Source organism: Nerophis ophidion, linkage group LG01 (assembly GCF_033978795.1).
Source record: "Nerophis ophidion isolate RoL-2023_Sa linkage group LG01, RoL_Noph_v1.0, whole genome shotgun sequence".
Taxonomy (NCBI): domain Eukaryota; kingdom Metazoa; phylum Chordata; class Actinopteri; order Syngnathiformes; family Syngnathidae; genus Nerophis; species Nerophis ophidion.
In genome coordinates this window covers 25,452,912-25,468,574 of record NC_084611.1, presented here as the reverse complement: position 1 = coordinate 25,468,574, position 15,663 = coordinate 25,452,912, and the positions used below count along the sequence as shown (strand labels likewise).

At 39.6% G+C, this 15,663-nt stretch overlaps 1 protein-coding gene across 1 annotated transcript in view; it reads left to right on the top strand.

Annotated features, from left to right (window-relative positions):
- Positions 1 to 14,870, top strand: part of commd10 (COMM domain containing 10) — a 115,369-nt gene extending 100,499 nt beyond the window's left edge. Inside the window, exons 6-7 of the mRNA XM_061899573.1 lie at positions 14,455 to 14,514; positions 14,599 to 14,870. Of these exons, the coding sequence (XP_061755557.1) occupies positions 14,455 to 14,514; positions 14,599 to 14,637 (99 nt within the window). The 3' untranslated portion in view covers positions 14,638 to 14,870. The remainder of the gene's footprint in view (positions 1 to 14,454; positions 14,515 to 14,598) is intronic.
- Positions 14,871 to 15,663: the final 793 nt, after the last annotated feature.

The window sequence follows — 15,663 nt, the reverse complement described above, 5'->3', positions numbered from 1 at the left end:
TATATATATATATATATATATATATATATATATATATATATATATATATATATATATATATATATATATGTATGTATGTATAAGAAATACTTGAATTTCAGTGTTCATTTATTTACACATTTACACACACATAACACTCATAGCTGAGTAACTCATTGTTGAGTTAATGTTTGAATTGTCCATCCTTGTTTTTCTAACCATATGCATGTACAGTAGATGGCAGTATTGTCCTGTTTAAGAGTGTCACAACATTGCTGTTTAGGCAGACGAACTGCTTTACGGTAGACGAAAACGGAATGCTGTTGTTGTGTGTTGTTTTACCGCGCTGGGAGGAATGAAACCGCCTAACAATAAACCCACATAAGAAACCAAGAACTCGCCCTCGATAATTCTACAGTTACGTCATTGGGCAGACACGCTCTTTATACACGTCACTCAGGTCCGCATGGAGCTGGAGGGGGCGTGGCCTCCAGCTCCGTCTGAAGTTCGGGACAAAATTTGTCCCGGGAGGTTTTTGAGAGAGGCACTGAATTTCGTGAGTCTCCCGGAAAATCCGGGAGGGTTGGCAAGTATGTCTAAGACAAACCAAACAGTCCAGTTGCGACAGATTCAATGCCTTGAGATTGACTTGAAAATAGATTTGTAAAACAAAATATATTCATAATTTTAATCAAATAACCACCATTACATGTTATGTAGACCACAACCAAGTGTTTTAAATGTACAACAAAAAAATTATTAAATGAGCCCTTTAAACTGAATACAATACTAATATATAACAATCCTTCTTTTAGCATGATTCATTAATTTCAACTAATCAGAAAGTATAACAAGTTAATGAGTAATTATGCAACGTCGCAGTTGACTCAAACACCTTTCCATGTATCTTAGAACCCCATCCCACCTCCGAAAGTGTCAGCTTGACCATGCTGGACACTGAACACTTGAGCACACACTTACTTGTACGGCAGGTTTGGAACATGGCATTGGGTTGTCCTCTATCGACTCTTAAAACAGTTCATAGACTTTGTGTGACAGCGTTTATTATGTCTTTTACTGGTGGTGGAGCTTGATGGAGGTGAAGAAGGATGTCAGCACTCATCCAGATTCAGGGATCCTAATCACTTACGCTGCAAAAATGTCCCAATACCTCACGTTATGCTAATATTACAACTGTATGACATGTATAATGCAAATAAAGTTACAAATACTAGTGGCTGTGTGATATAGGTGTGTTGTAAGGCATAGCATGGGAATACTGTATACATTGTGGTAGTCAGTTACTAAATATTTAGATCCAGCAAAGGGGGGAAATAAATAATTATGAAAAATAAACAATGAATGTGACAGTTTGACCCCACACTGTCACTGTTTGACCTTTTGGCTTCCTCTCAAACAATGCACATTTTTTTAGTCAGTGGAAAGCATGCTCATCAAAAAAAATGTAAGCTGTCACTCACCATGGCTCTGCATGTCTGGCTAAAAGCGTCAGGATGGGGCTGAAGGCTTTATGTGGCTGAGCACCTGCTTTGACAAAATAGGCCAAATTTGGGCCAAACCATGACTTTCAGGAGCTGGGTGTTGCTGAGGGACACTGGACATTTGAATGTTGTGTTGTCTAAACCTGAATATACTGTGTACAAAAATGACTGCTTTAAAAGTTCAAAAGTACTATGTGAATACTTTTTAGACATCTGATGGTTATTTATGAGTAAATTTACAAAATTAACTGTTTTCTTAATTCCCCCTGTCAAATTGGTCCCAGCTAGTGGGCGGGGCTAAGGGCTATTTAATTGGGGAAAATGCCATTTTTCTGGCAGTCTGCTGCCTGTCACTGCTAGAGGAGGTTCTCTGCCCTGAGCAAGAGTTTCGCTCTCCATACATCAAACAACTACTGAGATTGTGGGTGTTTTGTCTTCCTGTGTTTTTGTTCACCTCTTAACACTTTTTTTGGGGTTTAAATAAATGTTTGTAAACTGTTGCCAACTGCGTGACTTGCCATCCTTGATTTGAAGTCTGGTTTGCAAAGGTTACATTACCTTCACCCAAGGCAGGGTGTGACAATGAACAATTAAATGCACCACTAATACTTTGTATGCTTGCCTTTTACAACCTTTCTATGTTGCTTGTACTTGTTCCATATTTTAGACACGGCTGACTGTGAACATTCAACATATTTAGCAACATTGCTTGATGATTTACCTTCTTGAAGAAGTTGCATAATCCATTTATCCATCCATTTTCTACCGTTTATCCCTTTTGGAGTCACGGAGGGTGCTGGAGCCTATCTCAGCTACAATCAGGTGGAAGGCGGGGTACACCCTGGACAAGTCGCCACCTCATCACGGGCCAACACAGATAGACAGACAACATTCAAACACACATTCACACACTAGGGCCAGTTGGATAATCATCTCCTTTTTTCTATTGACATATCTTATGTTGGAGCCATGATTCATGTCAATCCACCAGGTGCAACAGCTGCCAAGCCACGCACATGTCTGTGGATGATTTCAAGTAGATTTGCGATGTAACAAAAGAACGTTGCTTGGATTTGAGCATGAGAAAACTTTCATGCATCTGAATTTTAACTGTTGTATTCCATTTTCTGGTTTTAGTTGTATGTCCATTTTTAGTAGAAAAGCCCCGCAACTCTCTCTGTTCATGAGGCCCCAGGAGGAGAAGCCAGAGCAGCTAGAAGCCTCCTATGCCGCCTTAATGACATCAAATGTGAAACTACAGCAGGGATGTAAATCCGTCCAACAAGATGAGTTTGCTAAGTGTAAAATTGAGCTGCATTTTTAAACTAAAGAAACTGCTGTTCTAAATGGTCCTTGTGATATCACAATATAAATCATGTTAGGCAAGCAAATTGTTTATAAAAAGGCGAGCAAGTATACCAAGCAAAAGGTACACGGTAAAGCGGGGCTGCAACGTGTCCCCCTTGATCCAAAGCGAAACAAACAGGGGTAAAATAAACAATTGGTAACCCCACTTAGTGAACAGTGATTTGGGGCTATATAAATAAACATTGATTGAAAATGACAAATGAGGTAGTTGATACATTAAGCGTTTTTATTTCTGTGACTTAAAGTTTAATTGCTTTGTAGATACAATTAGATTAGGTCTAAATTCATTGTGTTCTTCATTATGTTTTTGAAACCGCACCAATTTTTTTCCTCAGAATTTTCAACTAACTTGAAATGTTTTGTCACAAGAATTATTTGTGATATGTTCATTTTCAGAATGTGCTTGTTCTATTTTCAGCCAAAGTAAAACAAAGAAAACAATCTGAAGTTATCGTAGCTAAAATGAGTTTGACACCCCTGGACTAGAGATTCAAGCAGATCTTTTGCAGGTGATGCATTGACTAGATAGTATCGTGTAATGTTTTTTATTTGAACGTTGAGCGCATGGAATACAGCACAGCCACATAGGGTTAATACTGCTACACAGCTGAACAAAGTAACCCTAATTGGAACTGAAAGTGCATGTCATCTGCCACATGTTCTCTCAAGCCAGTCTCCAATGGGATTATACGTGTATCACAATGTTCTTGAGGTTCTACAGAAAAGGTTTGGAGACCTTCTAAAGCCTTTGTAAATGAGCTGTTTGGAATGAATGCAAACCTGTCATTTAGCAGATACCCTTTATCAGCTAGAGGTTTGCCAACGGTCCTAGTAGAAGTTGCATGTATTTGGACATGCTCTAATCCTGAGTGTCAAACCTACGGCCGGGATTTTATCCGACCCGCGGGAAGAGTTTGCCAAGTATTAAAATGAACTGCTTTTTTTTTTAACGAGAGAAACTGATGTTCTAAATGTGTCCACTGGATGTCACAATAACAATTATGTTAGGCAAGCAGACGGTATATACCAGGTTCAAGCAAGAGGTACACAGTAAAGGGTGACTGTGGCTCCTCCACCTTGACCCACTTGAAACTTAAAACAAGCCGTTTTATGTCTTCTGCTTCAAACACATCGTCATTTGGCACCCTTCTTGTCCCAAAATGTCTCCGTCAAACACGAGAAAAGTGAACTTAACCCTTTTGAATAGTTTTTACCTCCGTTTCTTACGGTTTGTTGAGTTAGTTCTGGATTGATACGTGGACATGACAAAGGAGGTATATGATACCTAGAAGTGTTTACTTGTGTGTTTTGTTCAACCCCAGAAAGACTGTGACTTAAAGTTTAATCCTGGCTTTTCAGATAAACTGAGATGAAGTCTAAGCTCATTGTGTTTTTGAAACTGTACCAATTTCCATAGAATTTTCAACAAACATTTAAGTGTTTTGTCCAGAGGATTATTTGTGATATGTACGCCCTCATAATGTGCTTGTTCTATTTTTGGCCAAAGTAAAAGAAAGAAAACAACCTGAAGTTGTCTTTATTTTTAACTTATCATGCCATATATATATATATAATGGATATATATATGTATGTGTGTGTGTGACCCAAATCTATTACCTTTGGTAATAGATTTTCCTCCATGCGGCCCCGGAACTAAAATGACTTTGACACCCCTGCTCTAATTTGTCTCGAGTTAAAGTTGCGAGTCTCTGTATGTTGTAATGTAAGTAGTTTATGCTTTATTTTTGGCTTGGGAATTACCCCGACCAGAATTGTTTTAAAGCCGCCAGCTATTTTATTGCTCTTCTGGAACACCTCTTGGAATACTTGTTGCGCGGATCCAAATGGGTGGATTTTTGTTCAGATCGATACTTCTCACATGTTAAACTCCTCGGTAGGTCATTAGGACATCCATCTGTCCGTGTTGTCAGTAGATGTTGCAGTTACCTGTAAATACGTAAGCAGAAAACCAACTGTCCAAGTAAAACGATGGGTGAGCAATGCCAATATACATTAATTTTTTTCTAGCAAGCCTGTTTCTGTGCCAGACATTTTGGGTGGAAATATGGGCATATGTACTTGCTATTAAATCCAATCTGCCACTGTCATAATTTACGAGATTATACTCATCATTACGTTGGCACATTTTGTGGCATGTATTAGCTGATATACTGTATTTCTCTGTAAGGACTATCAAGTTAGTAGAGTGGCAGCACCTCTGGAGATGTCTGAGGGCCTGTCAGCCTTATGGGCTGATCTGGTAAGTCAGCTGTAACAGGCTGTGGAGAGTTTAAAACCTCACCGGTCCTATCAAACTGCACTATTTGAATGTCTGAAGCAACCGACTGGGGCAGGAGTGTCATTATTTCTCCCAAAAAACATGTTGCCTTTTGTAACAAGGACAGAGCGTCCTCCACTTGCTTTTCAACCTTCTTTGAGCATCTGACGTTTGCTAACCATAACATTCTCCCTAAGGAGCCATCTAAGTCATCTTTTAAATCCTCCAGTTTAAAAACAGTCTTTTTTTTTTTTACAAAGTAATAAAATGAATCCATAGTTTGAAAAAAACGATAAAAGTGAATCAGCACAACGTTATATAATGCGATGAGTGACTGTGTGACTTGCTCTGGGTGTCACGTAGCCTGCTTGAAAAATCTGGCATTTCTTTAGGTGATTTTTTTCAGAAATGTAGTTCTCACTCTCAAATGAGATACCGGCACTACAGTAGAGCGGCTATTTTGCTACGTATGTATGTATATACATATATATACAAATATATATATATATATATATATATATATATATATATATATATATATATATATATATATATATATATATATATATATATATATATATATATATATATATGTCTTAATTGGATTATCCAGAGAATAGTGCTCAATACCGTGGTAGAGCGCAATATGTATGTGTGGGAAAAATCACAAAACTATTTCATCTCTACAGAACTGTTTCATGAGGGGTTTATAAATTATATATATATATATATATATATATATATATATATATATATATATATATATATATATATATATATATGTATATATATATATATGTATATATATGTTTATATATATGAATAAATGATAAATGGGTTGTACTTGTATAGCGCTTTCCTACCTTCAAGGTACTCAAAGCGCTTTGACACTACTTCCACATTTACCCATTCACACACGCATTCACACACTGATGGAGGGAGCTGCCATGCAAAGCACTAACCAGCACCCATCAGAAGCAAAGTTGAAGTGTCTTGCTCAGGACACAACGGACGTGACGAGGTTGATACTAGGTGGGGATTGAACCAGGGACCCTCAGGTTGCGCACGGCCACTCTAACACTGCGCCACGCCGTCCCCGTTTATACATACACACATATATATATATATATATATATATATATATATATATATATATATATATATACGTGACAACGGCTGATGATGATATATACAGTATCCATCCATTTTCTACTGCTTGTCCCTTTCGTGGTCACACACACCATACACATATATATATATATATATATATATATATATATATATATATATATATATATATATATAATATACGTGACAATGGCTGATGATGATACATACAGTATCCATCCATTTTCTACTGCTTGTCCCTTTCGTGGTCACACACACACATACATATTATATATATATATATATATATATATATATATATATATATATATATATATATATATATATATATATATATATATATATATATATATATATATATATCCTCAGCCTTCCTGGTAAGGTTTATTCGGGTGTATTGGAGAGGAGGCTACGTCGGATAGTCAAACCTCGGATTCAGGAGGAACAGTGTGGTTTTCGTCCTGGTCGTAGAACTGTGGACCAGCTCTATACTCTCAGCAGGGTTCTTGCGGGTGGATGGGAGTTTGCCCAACCAGTCTACATGTGCTTTGTGGACTTGGAGAAGGCATTCGACCGTGTCCCTCGGGAAGTCCTGTGGGGAGTGCTCAGAGAGTATGGGGTATCGGACTGTCTTATTGTGGCGGTCCGTTCTCTGTACGATCAGTGCCAGAGCTTGGTCCGCATTGCCGGCAGTAAGTCGAACACATTTCCAGTGAGGGTTGGACTCCGCCAAGGCTGTCCTTTGTCACCGATTCTGTTCATAACTTTTATGGACAGAATTTCTAGGCGCAGTCAAGGCGTTGAGGGGTTCCGGTTTGGTAACCGCAGGATTAGGTCTCTGCTTTTTGCAGATGATGTGGTCCTGATGGCTTCATCTGACCGGGATCTTCAGCTCTCGCTGGATCGGTTCGCAGCCGAGTGTGAAGCGACCGGAATGAGAATCAGCACCTCCAAGTCCGAGTCCATGGTTCTTGCCCGGAAAAGGGTGGAATGCCATCTCCGGGTTGGGGAGGAGACCCTGCCCCAAGTGGAGGAGTTCAAGTACCTAGGAGTCTTTTATTCACGAGTGAGGGAAGAGTGGATCGTGAGATCGACAGGCGGATCGGTGCAGCGTCTTCAGTAATGTAGACGTTGTACCGATCCGTTGTGGTGAAGAAGGAGCTGAGCCGGAAGGCAAAGCTCTCAATTTACCGGTCGATCTACGTTCCCATGCTCACCTATGGTCATGAGCTTTGGGTCATGACCGAAAGGATAAGATCACGGGTACAAGCGGCCGAAATGAGTTTCCTCCGCCGTGTGGCGGGGCTCTCCCTTAGAGATAGGGTGAGAGGCTCTGCCATCCGGGAGGGACTCAAAGTAAAGCCGCTGCTCCTTCACATCGAGAGGAGCCAGATGAGGTGGTTCGGGCATCTGGTCAGGATGCCACCCGAACGCCTCCCTAGGGAGGTGTTTAGGGCACGTCCAACCGGTAGGAGGCCACGGGGAAGACCCAGGACACGTTGGGAAGACTATGTCTCCCGGCTGGCCTGGGAACGCCTCGGGATCCCCCGGGAAGAGCTAGACGAAGTGGCTGGGGAGAGGGAAGTCTGGGTTTCCCTGCTTAGGCTGTTGCCCCCGCGACCCGACCTCGGATAAGCGGAAGATGATGGATGGATGGATGGATATCCATTTGCTACCGCTTGTCCTTTTCGGGGTCGCGGACACACAAACACACACACACATATTATATATATATACATACATACATATACATACATACATATATATATATATATATATATATATATATATAATATGTCAATTAATGCCTTTGTTGCCAATCACAAACATGGATCCTCTTTGGCTGACAAGCGGCTAGCAGCTATAAATGTGTATCCATAAACAGTGTGGAGACGCTCTCCTAAATTAATAATAATTACTTCCTTTACGGCAAATAAACTGCATTTCTTCTTAGCATCTTAAGTATCATTGTCAAGTAATATTATCACTGTAGGAAGAGGCTAAACATGTTACACACTGAGAACAAGCCTGGCGCAAGCATGCAAATCTGTCTTGAAACCACACCAAGAAATAAGTGTTCAGTAAAGTTTAAGATGTATAGATGGAACCACATTGCAGCGCAAAGTAATCAGTTAAACACAGGAAAATTAACAAATAGATTAATAAGAGTCTGGAGAGAAGATAAGGTAGGAAAAGGATATCATAAATTGGTGATGTCGATATTAAAGGTAGTATCAGAAAATGATCGATACTAAAATAAACAGAACAATATTTTTATTTTCTCAAAATTCTTCTTTTTTTTGTTTTTGTTAATGTTTAGAAACTCAGAGAATAATTCCCTGGCCACAGGAAGACTTTGAGAGCAAAAATAAATGATTAAAAAAAGAATTGAATAGTAGTTTTTGCTTTTGTTTAGTTATTGTGTACTATTGACTTTGTTTTGATCAAACATCCATCCATTTTCTCATCGTCATTCACATTGACATCCCACTGGGTTGTGAGTTTTTCCTTGCCCTCATGTGGGATCTGAACCGAGGATGTCGTTGTGGCTTGTGCAGCCCTTTAAGACACTTGTGATTTAGGGCTAAATAAAAAAACATTGATTGATTGATTGATTGATTGATTGAAAGTAATTCATTAGTCACACTTAAATTTAATTTGTGTTTCTGGGATTGATTTGAAATGTACTATTTCATTTTTCTTGTATTATATTGAAAAGTATATCATGGCTTTATAATACACTGATTAATCGCTTGTAATAGGGAATAATCTGTGTGATGAAAAGTTTGGACACTGGGTAATGCAGTCAATTATTATCAATCAATTACAGTTTACTTAAATAGCCTTTATCCCAAATGTCAAAGAGTATAGTAAAGTGGAGACAAGCAGTTTTTTACCTCTCATTTAATAACTTGTAATATTTTTCTGTTTGTCGCACTTTTTCGTTCTACATCGTTATCGTTTTACATCTTGGAATAATGTTTGAGTTTTCAAGTAAATATTGAACAAAACGGACAAGAGCGTATGGAGTTTTTTTTTCAGTGCTGCTAAAAGCAGGAGATCGAGTAAGTATACTGTAAGAGCGTCAAGCCGAGACTTCATTAGGAACCAACAGTACCTGTTACTGTTTTTCTCATTTTTGCTGCTGTTGTTTGGTTTAATTTTGTTTCTGCAGTGTTTTGGGGCCAATAAAAAGCGAGTCACGGCCCACAGATGGCCCTTTGGCCGAATTTTGGCAACCCTGCTGCAGAAGCCAGATTTTTGTGGCCATTACAGTCTTAGTACTGTAGTATATTTGTTCATTATATAATCACATATGGGGGTACAAGTCACATGTCACATGTTGCACGTCATCGTCGGAAGTCATAAAATCAGCAGTTGTTTCCCTGGCTGATTTGTGGTGTTTGATTAAGAGCGGGCGAACAGGGAAGTTCTTCTTTCGCTGACTGCCTTGTTTTATCATGAATCACTGCAGTTTTAAATGTAAGTGCTTAGTTTTGTATCCACAATAAATCAGCACATCTCATTTATTTTGGCTCGTTATCATCCCAATCTCTGGCGAGCAATGTTTGTCGTGGTTGACGAGAAATCTCAGATGTTAGATGCTGGAAAATGTCCAACGTGTTGCAACAGTCAGCCTTAATGCATTGCCACAGCTAAACTATTATTATTTTTGGATGTGTACATCATGCAACTCACGTTTGTGAGGTGTGGCAGCAATGTCGACAACAGCGGGATATGTCTGAAGAGCAGCAAGGCGTGCAAATGTGTTCAAGGGGTTAAAATGCGTGCCTGTTGGTAGGCCAGTTGATCATTTTTCAGGGACCCGATGGCAGTGATGACATAATAGCTTACATTTATTTGTCCTAAACTTTTCGGTATCGAGCAGTTAAGTCGGAAAGATCAATTGGTCGATTGTGATCGATGGGTTGGCGACCCCTGCATTTCTGGATCCTAGTCTTCCATGGCAGATTTTTAAAAACTCCAAATCAGTAGAGGATCATCGACTTTAGAACGTCACTACGACAATTTACGGGAGTAGTGGTGTCAATCTCAATTGCACATGGGGCCAAATATTAAAACACACTTAGGTCAGGTTAAATTAAACCCTTTCCTCCCCCATTCACGCTTGTGCGTGGGGTTTATAACACAAATAAAACATTCATGTTATTTCCTAGACTCTGTGTAAGTGCACACCGGTTTTAAAGTTTGCACCCCCCTCTCCAGGGCCCAGGCTAAGACCGATTTTTTAAATTGATTTTTTATTTTTTATTTTGATCTTCTATTTTTTTCTCCCGTCCCCCCTTGTTTACCTGTATCTCATCTTTTTTGTAAGGGGCGCTGGAAGCCGGCAGACCCGTCAGCGATCCTGTTCTGTCTCCCTGTAATGTTTGTCTGATCTTGAATGGGATTGTGCTGAAAATTTTAATTTTCCTTAAGGAACTCTCCTGACGGAATAAATAAAGTACTATCTAATCTAATCTAATCTAATCTAAAGATACAGAAGTGAATGTGTCAATCTGTGTTTGCCTTTTTGGCTTGGACACGGCAGCCAGAAAATGTTTTTATGTGTTTTATGTCTTTTTTTTATCTCCACTTGTGTCCATGGAGTTTTTAGTATGACAAGTTTGGAGGAAATGTGCATTTGTGTAAAGAACCTATTTTGTGTTAGTAAGTTACTGCTTGAAGAGTTCTATTTTAGATTTCAATAGAGACAACCTGGGAGTCCTTAGATGTGTCATGACTGGTGGGCATAGATAAAACAGAGGGAGAGATACTATGGGAGAGAGCTGCTTGTGTACATGTTGAGGTGGCTGTGGATGTTGTTTTGGCTTTTTTCAATAAAGAGATTGTGGATCCACCACCTCCTCAACAACTGGACAAAAGCTATAATATTTTGCAGTATATACAAACCTAAAAACCAGTGAAGTTTGCACGTTGTGTAAATCGTAAATAAAAACATAATATAATGATTTGCTAAATCCTTTTCAACTTATTCAATTGAATACACTGCAAAAACTACATTTTAAATGTTTGAACTGAGAAACTTTTTTTTTTTTTTGCAAATAACCATTATTTTAGAATTTAATTGCAGCAACACATTGCAAAAAAAGTTGGCACAGGGACATTTTTACCATTGTGTTACATGGCCTTTCCTTTTAACAACACTCACTGAACCAATTTTTGAAGCTTTTCATGTGGAATTCTCTCCCATTCTCTCTTGATGTACAGCTTAAGTTGTTCAACAGTCCAGGGTCTCCGTTGTTGTATTTTACGCTTCATAACACACCACACATTTTCAATGGGAGACAGGTCTGGACTACAGGCAGGCCAGTCTAGTAATCTCACTCTTTTACTACGAAGCCACGCTGTTGTAATACTTGGCCTGGCATCGTCTTGCTGATAAAAGCAGGGGCGTCCATGATAACGTTGCTTGGATGGCAACATATGTTGCTCCAAAACCTGTATGTACCTTTCAGCATTAATGGTGCCTTCACAGATGTGTAAATTACCCATGCCTTTGCCACTAATACACCCCCATACCATCACAGATGCTGGCTTTTGACTTTTACGCCTATAACAATCCGAATGGTTCTTTTCCTCTTTGGTCCAGAGGACACAACGTCCACAGTTTCCAAAAACAATTTTGAAATGTGGACTCGTCACACCACAGAACACTTTTCCACTTTGCATGACTCCAGCTTAGATGAGCTTGGGCGTTTCTGGGTGTTGTTGAATAATGGCTTTCGCTTTGCACAGTATAGTTTTAACTTGCACTTACAGATGTAGCAACAAACAGTGGTTTTCTGAAGTGTTCCTGAGCCCTTGTGGTGATATCCTTTACACACTGAGGTCGGTTTTTGATGCTTCAGTCGGGATGTCGATAGACAAGGGCAATTTCCGGGTATAGCTCCAGAATCCAGACGTTTAGCAACTCTTGAGTATGCGTCTGACGAGCAAGTGTTTCACCTTCCCAGCATGCCATGTTGTCATTGCAATTATAACTTTTGACAGTATTATCATGCATTTTTAATGTTATTTTGCACAGACAGGGTTTAATAGTTAAAGTTGTGTCGTGTACAGTTAAATTATTGTTGTTTGTGGTAATCTTACAACATTAGTTTGAATGTTTAGTGCAGTGCATCTATTAGTACCACTGTGGCCTCCAGTGTTGATTGCATTACACAAAGTGTATATGAAATAAATGTAATATGAAATATTTGCAGCAGAGTTGCTTAAGTTGGTATACGTTTCTTTTTGTTGAAATTTGCTATTCAGACCGGATGATATACCTTCTCACAGTGGAGGATTTGGCCTGTAGGCTGGGAGTCTGACATCAGTGCACTAGAGCAGTGTTTTTCAACCTTTTTGAGCCAAGGCACATTTTTTGCGTTGAAAAAATCCAAAGACACACACCACCAGCAGAAATCATAAATAAAACGAAACTCAGTTGACAGTAAAAAGTTGTTGTCGCTATTGTTGGATATGACTTCAAACCATAACCAAACATGCATCACTATAGCTCTTGTCTCAAATTAAGTGTACTGTCATGACCTGTCACATCACGCCCTGACTTATTTTGAATTGTTTGCTGTTTTCCTGTGTGTAGTGTTTTTGTTCTTGTCTTGCGCTCCTATTTTGGTGTCTTTTTTTGGTATTTTCCTGTAGCAGCTTCATGTCTTCCTTTGAGCGATATTTCCCGCATCTACTTTGTTACATTGTGGACGCCGTCTTTGCTGTCATCCAGCATTCTGTTTTTGTCTACTTTGTAGCCAGTTCAGTTTTAGTTTCGTTCTGCACAGCCTTCCCTAAGCTTCAATGCCTTTTCTTAGGGGCACTCATCTTTTGTTTATTTTTGGTTTAAGTATTATGAGGTGGCGACTTGTCCAGGGTGTACCCTGCCTTCCGCCCGATTGTAGCTGAGATAGGCGCCAGCGCCCCCCGCGACCCCGAAAGGGAATAAGCGGTAGAAAATGGATGTATATTAGACACCTTTTTACCTTCACGCTGCCTCCTGCTGTTTCCGACATATACATATTAGCTACCGGTTGCCACCTACTGATATGGAAGAGTAGGTGCCGATATCTAGACAGCACCGACACTCAACAACAACACATCATTTGCAGACTATAATAACTGGTTTGCAAAAAATGTTTAACCCGAATAGGTGAAATGAGATAATCTCCCACAACACACCAGACTGTATCTCACGGTACGCTTGTGTCCCAGGGCATAGTGGTTGAAAAACACTGCACTAGAAGAACATCAGCTTACTCAGAATGTCTATGATTCCCCCAAATAATGTCCAGAAAAAACAGGAAAATAGAAAAGTGTTCCGATTATGATGCTGGTCTTACAGGCTGATGTCTGAACAAACACAGAGAACATTTTCAGAATTCAATGTGCAGTAATTCTGACGTTAATCATCATAAGGTTTAATCATGCTTACTTTATCAAGTGAGGCCTATGTTCTCTGTAAAGTTTAAAGTCACCCTTTCACTTAAATAATAAATGGTAAATGGGTTGTACTTGTATAGCGCTTTTCTACCTTCAAGGTACTCAAAGCGCTTTGACACTACTTCCACATTCACCAATTCACACACACATTCACACACTGATGGAGGGAGCTGCCATGCAAGGCGCTAACCAGCACCCATCAGGAGCAAGGGTGAAGTGTCTTGCTCAAGGACACAACGGACGTGACGAGTTTGGTACTAGTTGGGGATTGAACCAGGGGCCCTCGGGTTGCGCACGGCCACTCTGCCACTGCGTTACGCCGCCCCCAGTCTTTTGTCCATCAATGGGACCCTTCTCCAAAGGGACAACACCAATTTGTAAATTATATTTATTTTCTTTAGCTTCTATTGCTCGTTCTTGGGACCGGGAAAACCTTGGCAAGGTAGTCAATAATCACACAGTTTGGAAGTTGTACAAATTGTATTAAAAGTAAGATAAATAATTACAGAGCAATATATTTCTATTTAGCAATGGCAGAGAGTGATAGAAGAGGATAACTTTTATAGTGCTAACATTGCAACCTTGTGAATTCTGTAACAGGGAAAGGTTTTAGGGAAAGCAGAACTCATCACTCTAATCACTTATTACTCATCATTTGACGTTTTAATGTGTTTTCTCTCCCTCTCCCTGTCTCTCTTTCTCTCCTTCTCTCTGTACCTCTCTCTTTATGTCTTTCTCAAGGCTCAGGAAAATGTATTTGTTGAATTCAACCACCAGGAGTTGCTTGAGTTCTACAACAAGGTCAGTTCATATTTCTCTATGTGCGTGTGCTTGTGTGTGTGTACATGTCAACTTCCTCTTACTCAAACTTCCTCTTTCTTGCAGCTTGAAATCGTACAAGGCCAATTGGATTCCCTGACCTGATCTTTGTTAAAAAAAAAAAAAAAAACACACACAATCTCACAAACATACACAGCACACTTTTGTAGTGTTTGGCTGACAGCTTAGAGGATATTTGTAAAAACAACACACAAGCCCTTTTGAAAACAATACATCTTTTTTTCTTTACTAAAAGGAAGTTTGATTGTGTGTGTCACATGTTTATCTGCAGGCTGTTGAAAGAATGTAAGTTTTGCCAATAAAGCTTCTTAAATAAGTGTTCTCTCCGTTGAATTTATTTTTTGTGATTTTATTTGTCTTCTAAGACAAAATTCCATCCATCCATTTTCTACCGCTTGTCCCTTTTGGGGACGCGGGGGTTGCTGGAAGCTAGCTCAGCTGCGTTCGGGCAGAAGGCAGGGTACACCCTGGACAAGTCGCCACCTCATCGCAGGGCCAACACAGATAGACAGACAACATTCACACTCACATTCACACAATAGGGCAGTGGTTCTTAACCTTGTTGGAGGTTCCGAACCCCACCAGTTTCATACACGCATTCACCGTGTATGAAACTGTTTTTGTTTTTCAAATTCAAGACAAAGTTATATGTTTTTTTTCCCCGATGTACAAAATGAACCGTGCATGAACTCACAACAAATTACACACCTGCAAATCAGTGAGACTTCTGCTGTTGCCGTATTCATGATACCCCGATATGGAAAAGTTTTTATTTACATGATGAGTCCATACTTGCCAACCCTCCCAATTTTTCTGTGAGAATCCTGAATTCCAGTGCCCCTCCCGAAAATCTCCCGGGGCAACCATTCTCCTTTAGCGTCCTCTACAACTTGTCGTCACGTCCGATTTTCCTCCATACAAACGGCGTGTCGGCACATTCACATCATTTATGTGGCTTTTACACACACATAAGTGAATTCAAGCATACTTGGTCAACAGCCATACAGGTCACACTGAGGGTGGCCATATAAACAACTTTAACACTGTTACAAATATGCGACACACTGTGAACCCAAACCAAACAAGAATGACAAACACATTTGGTAAGAA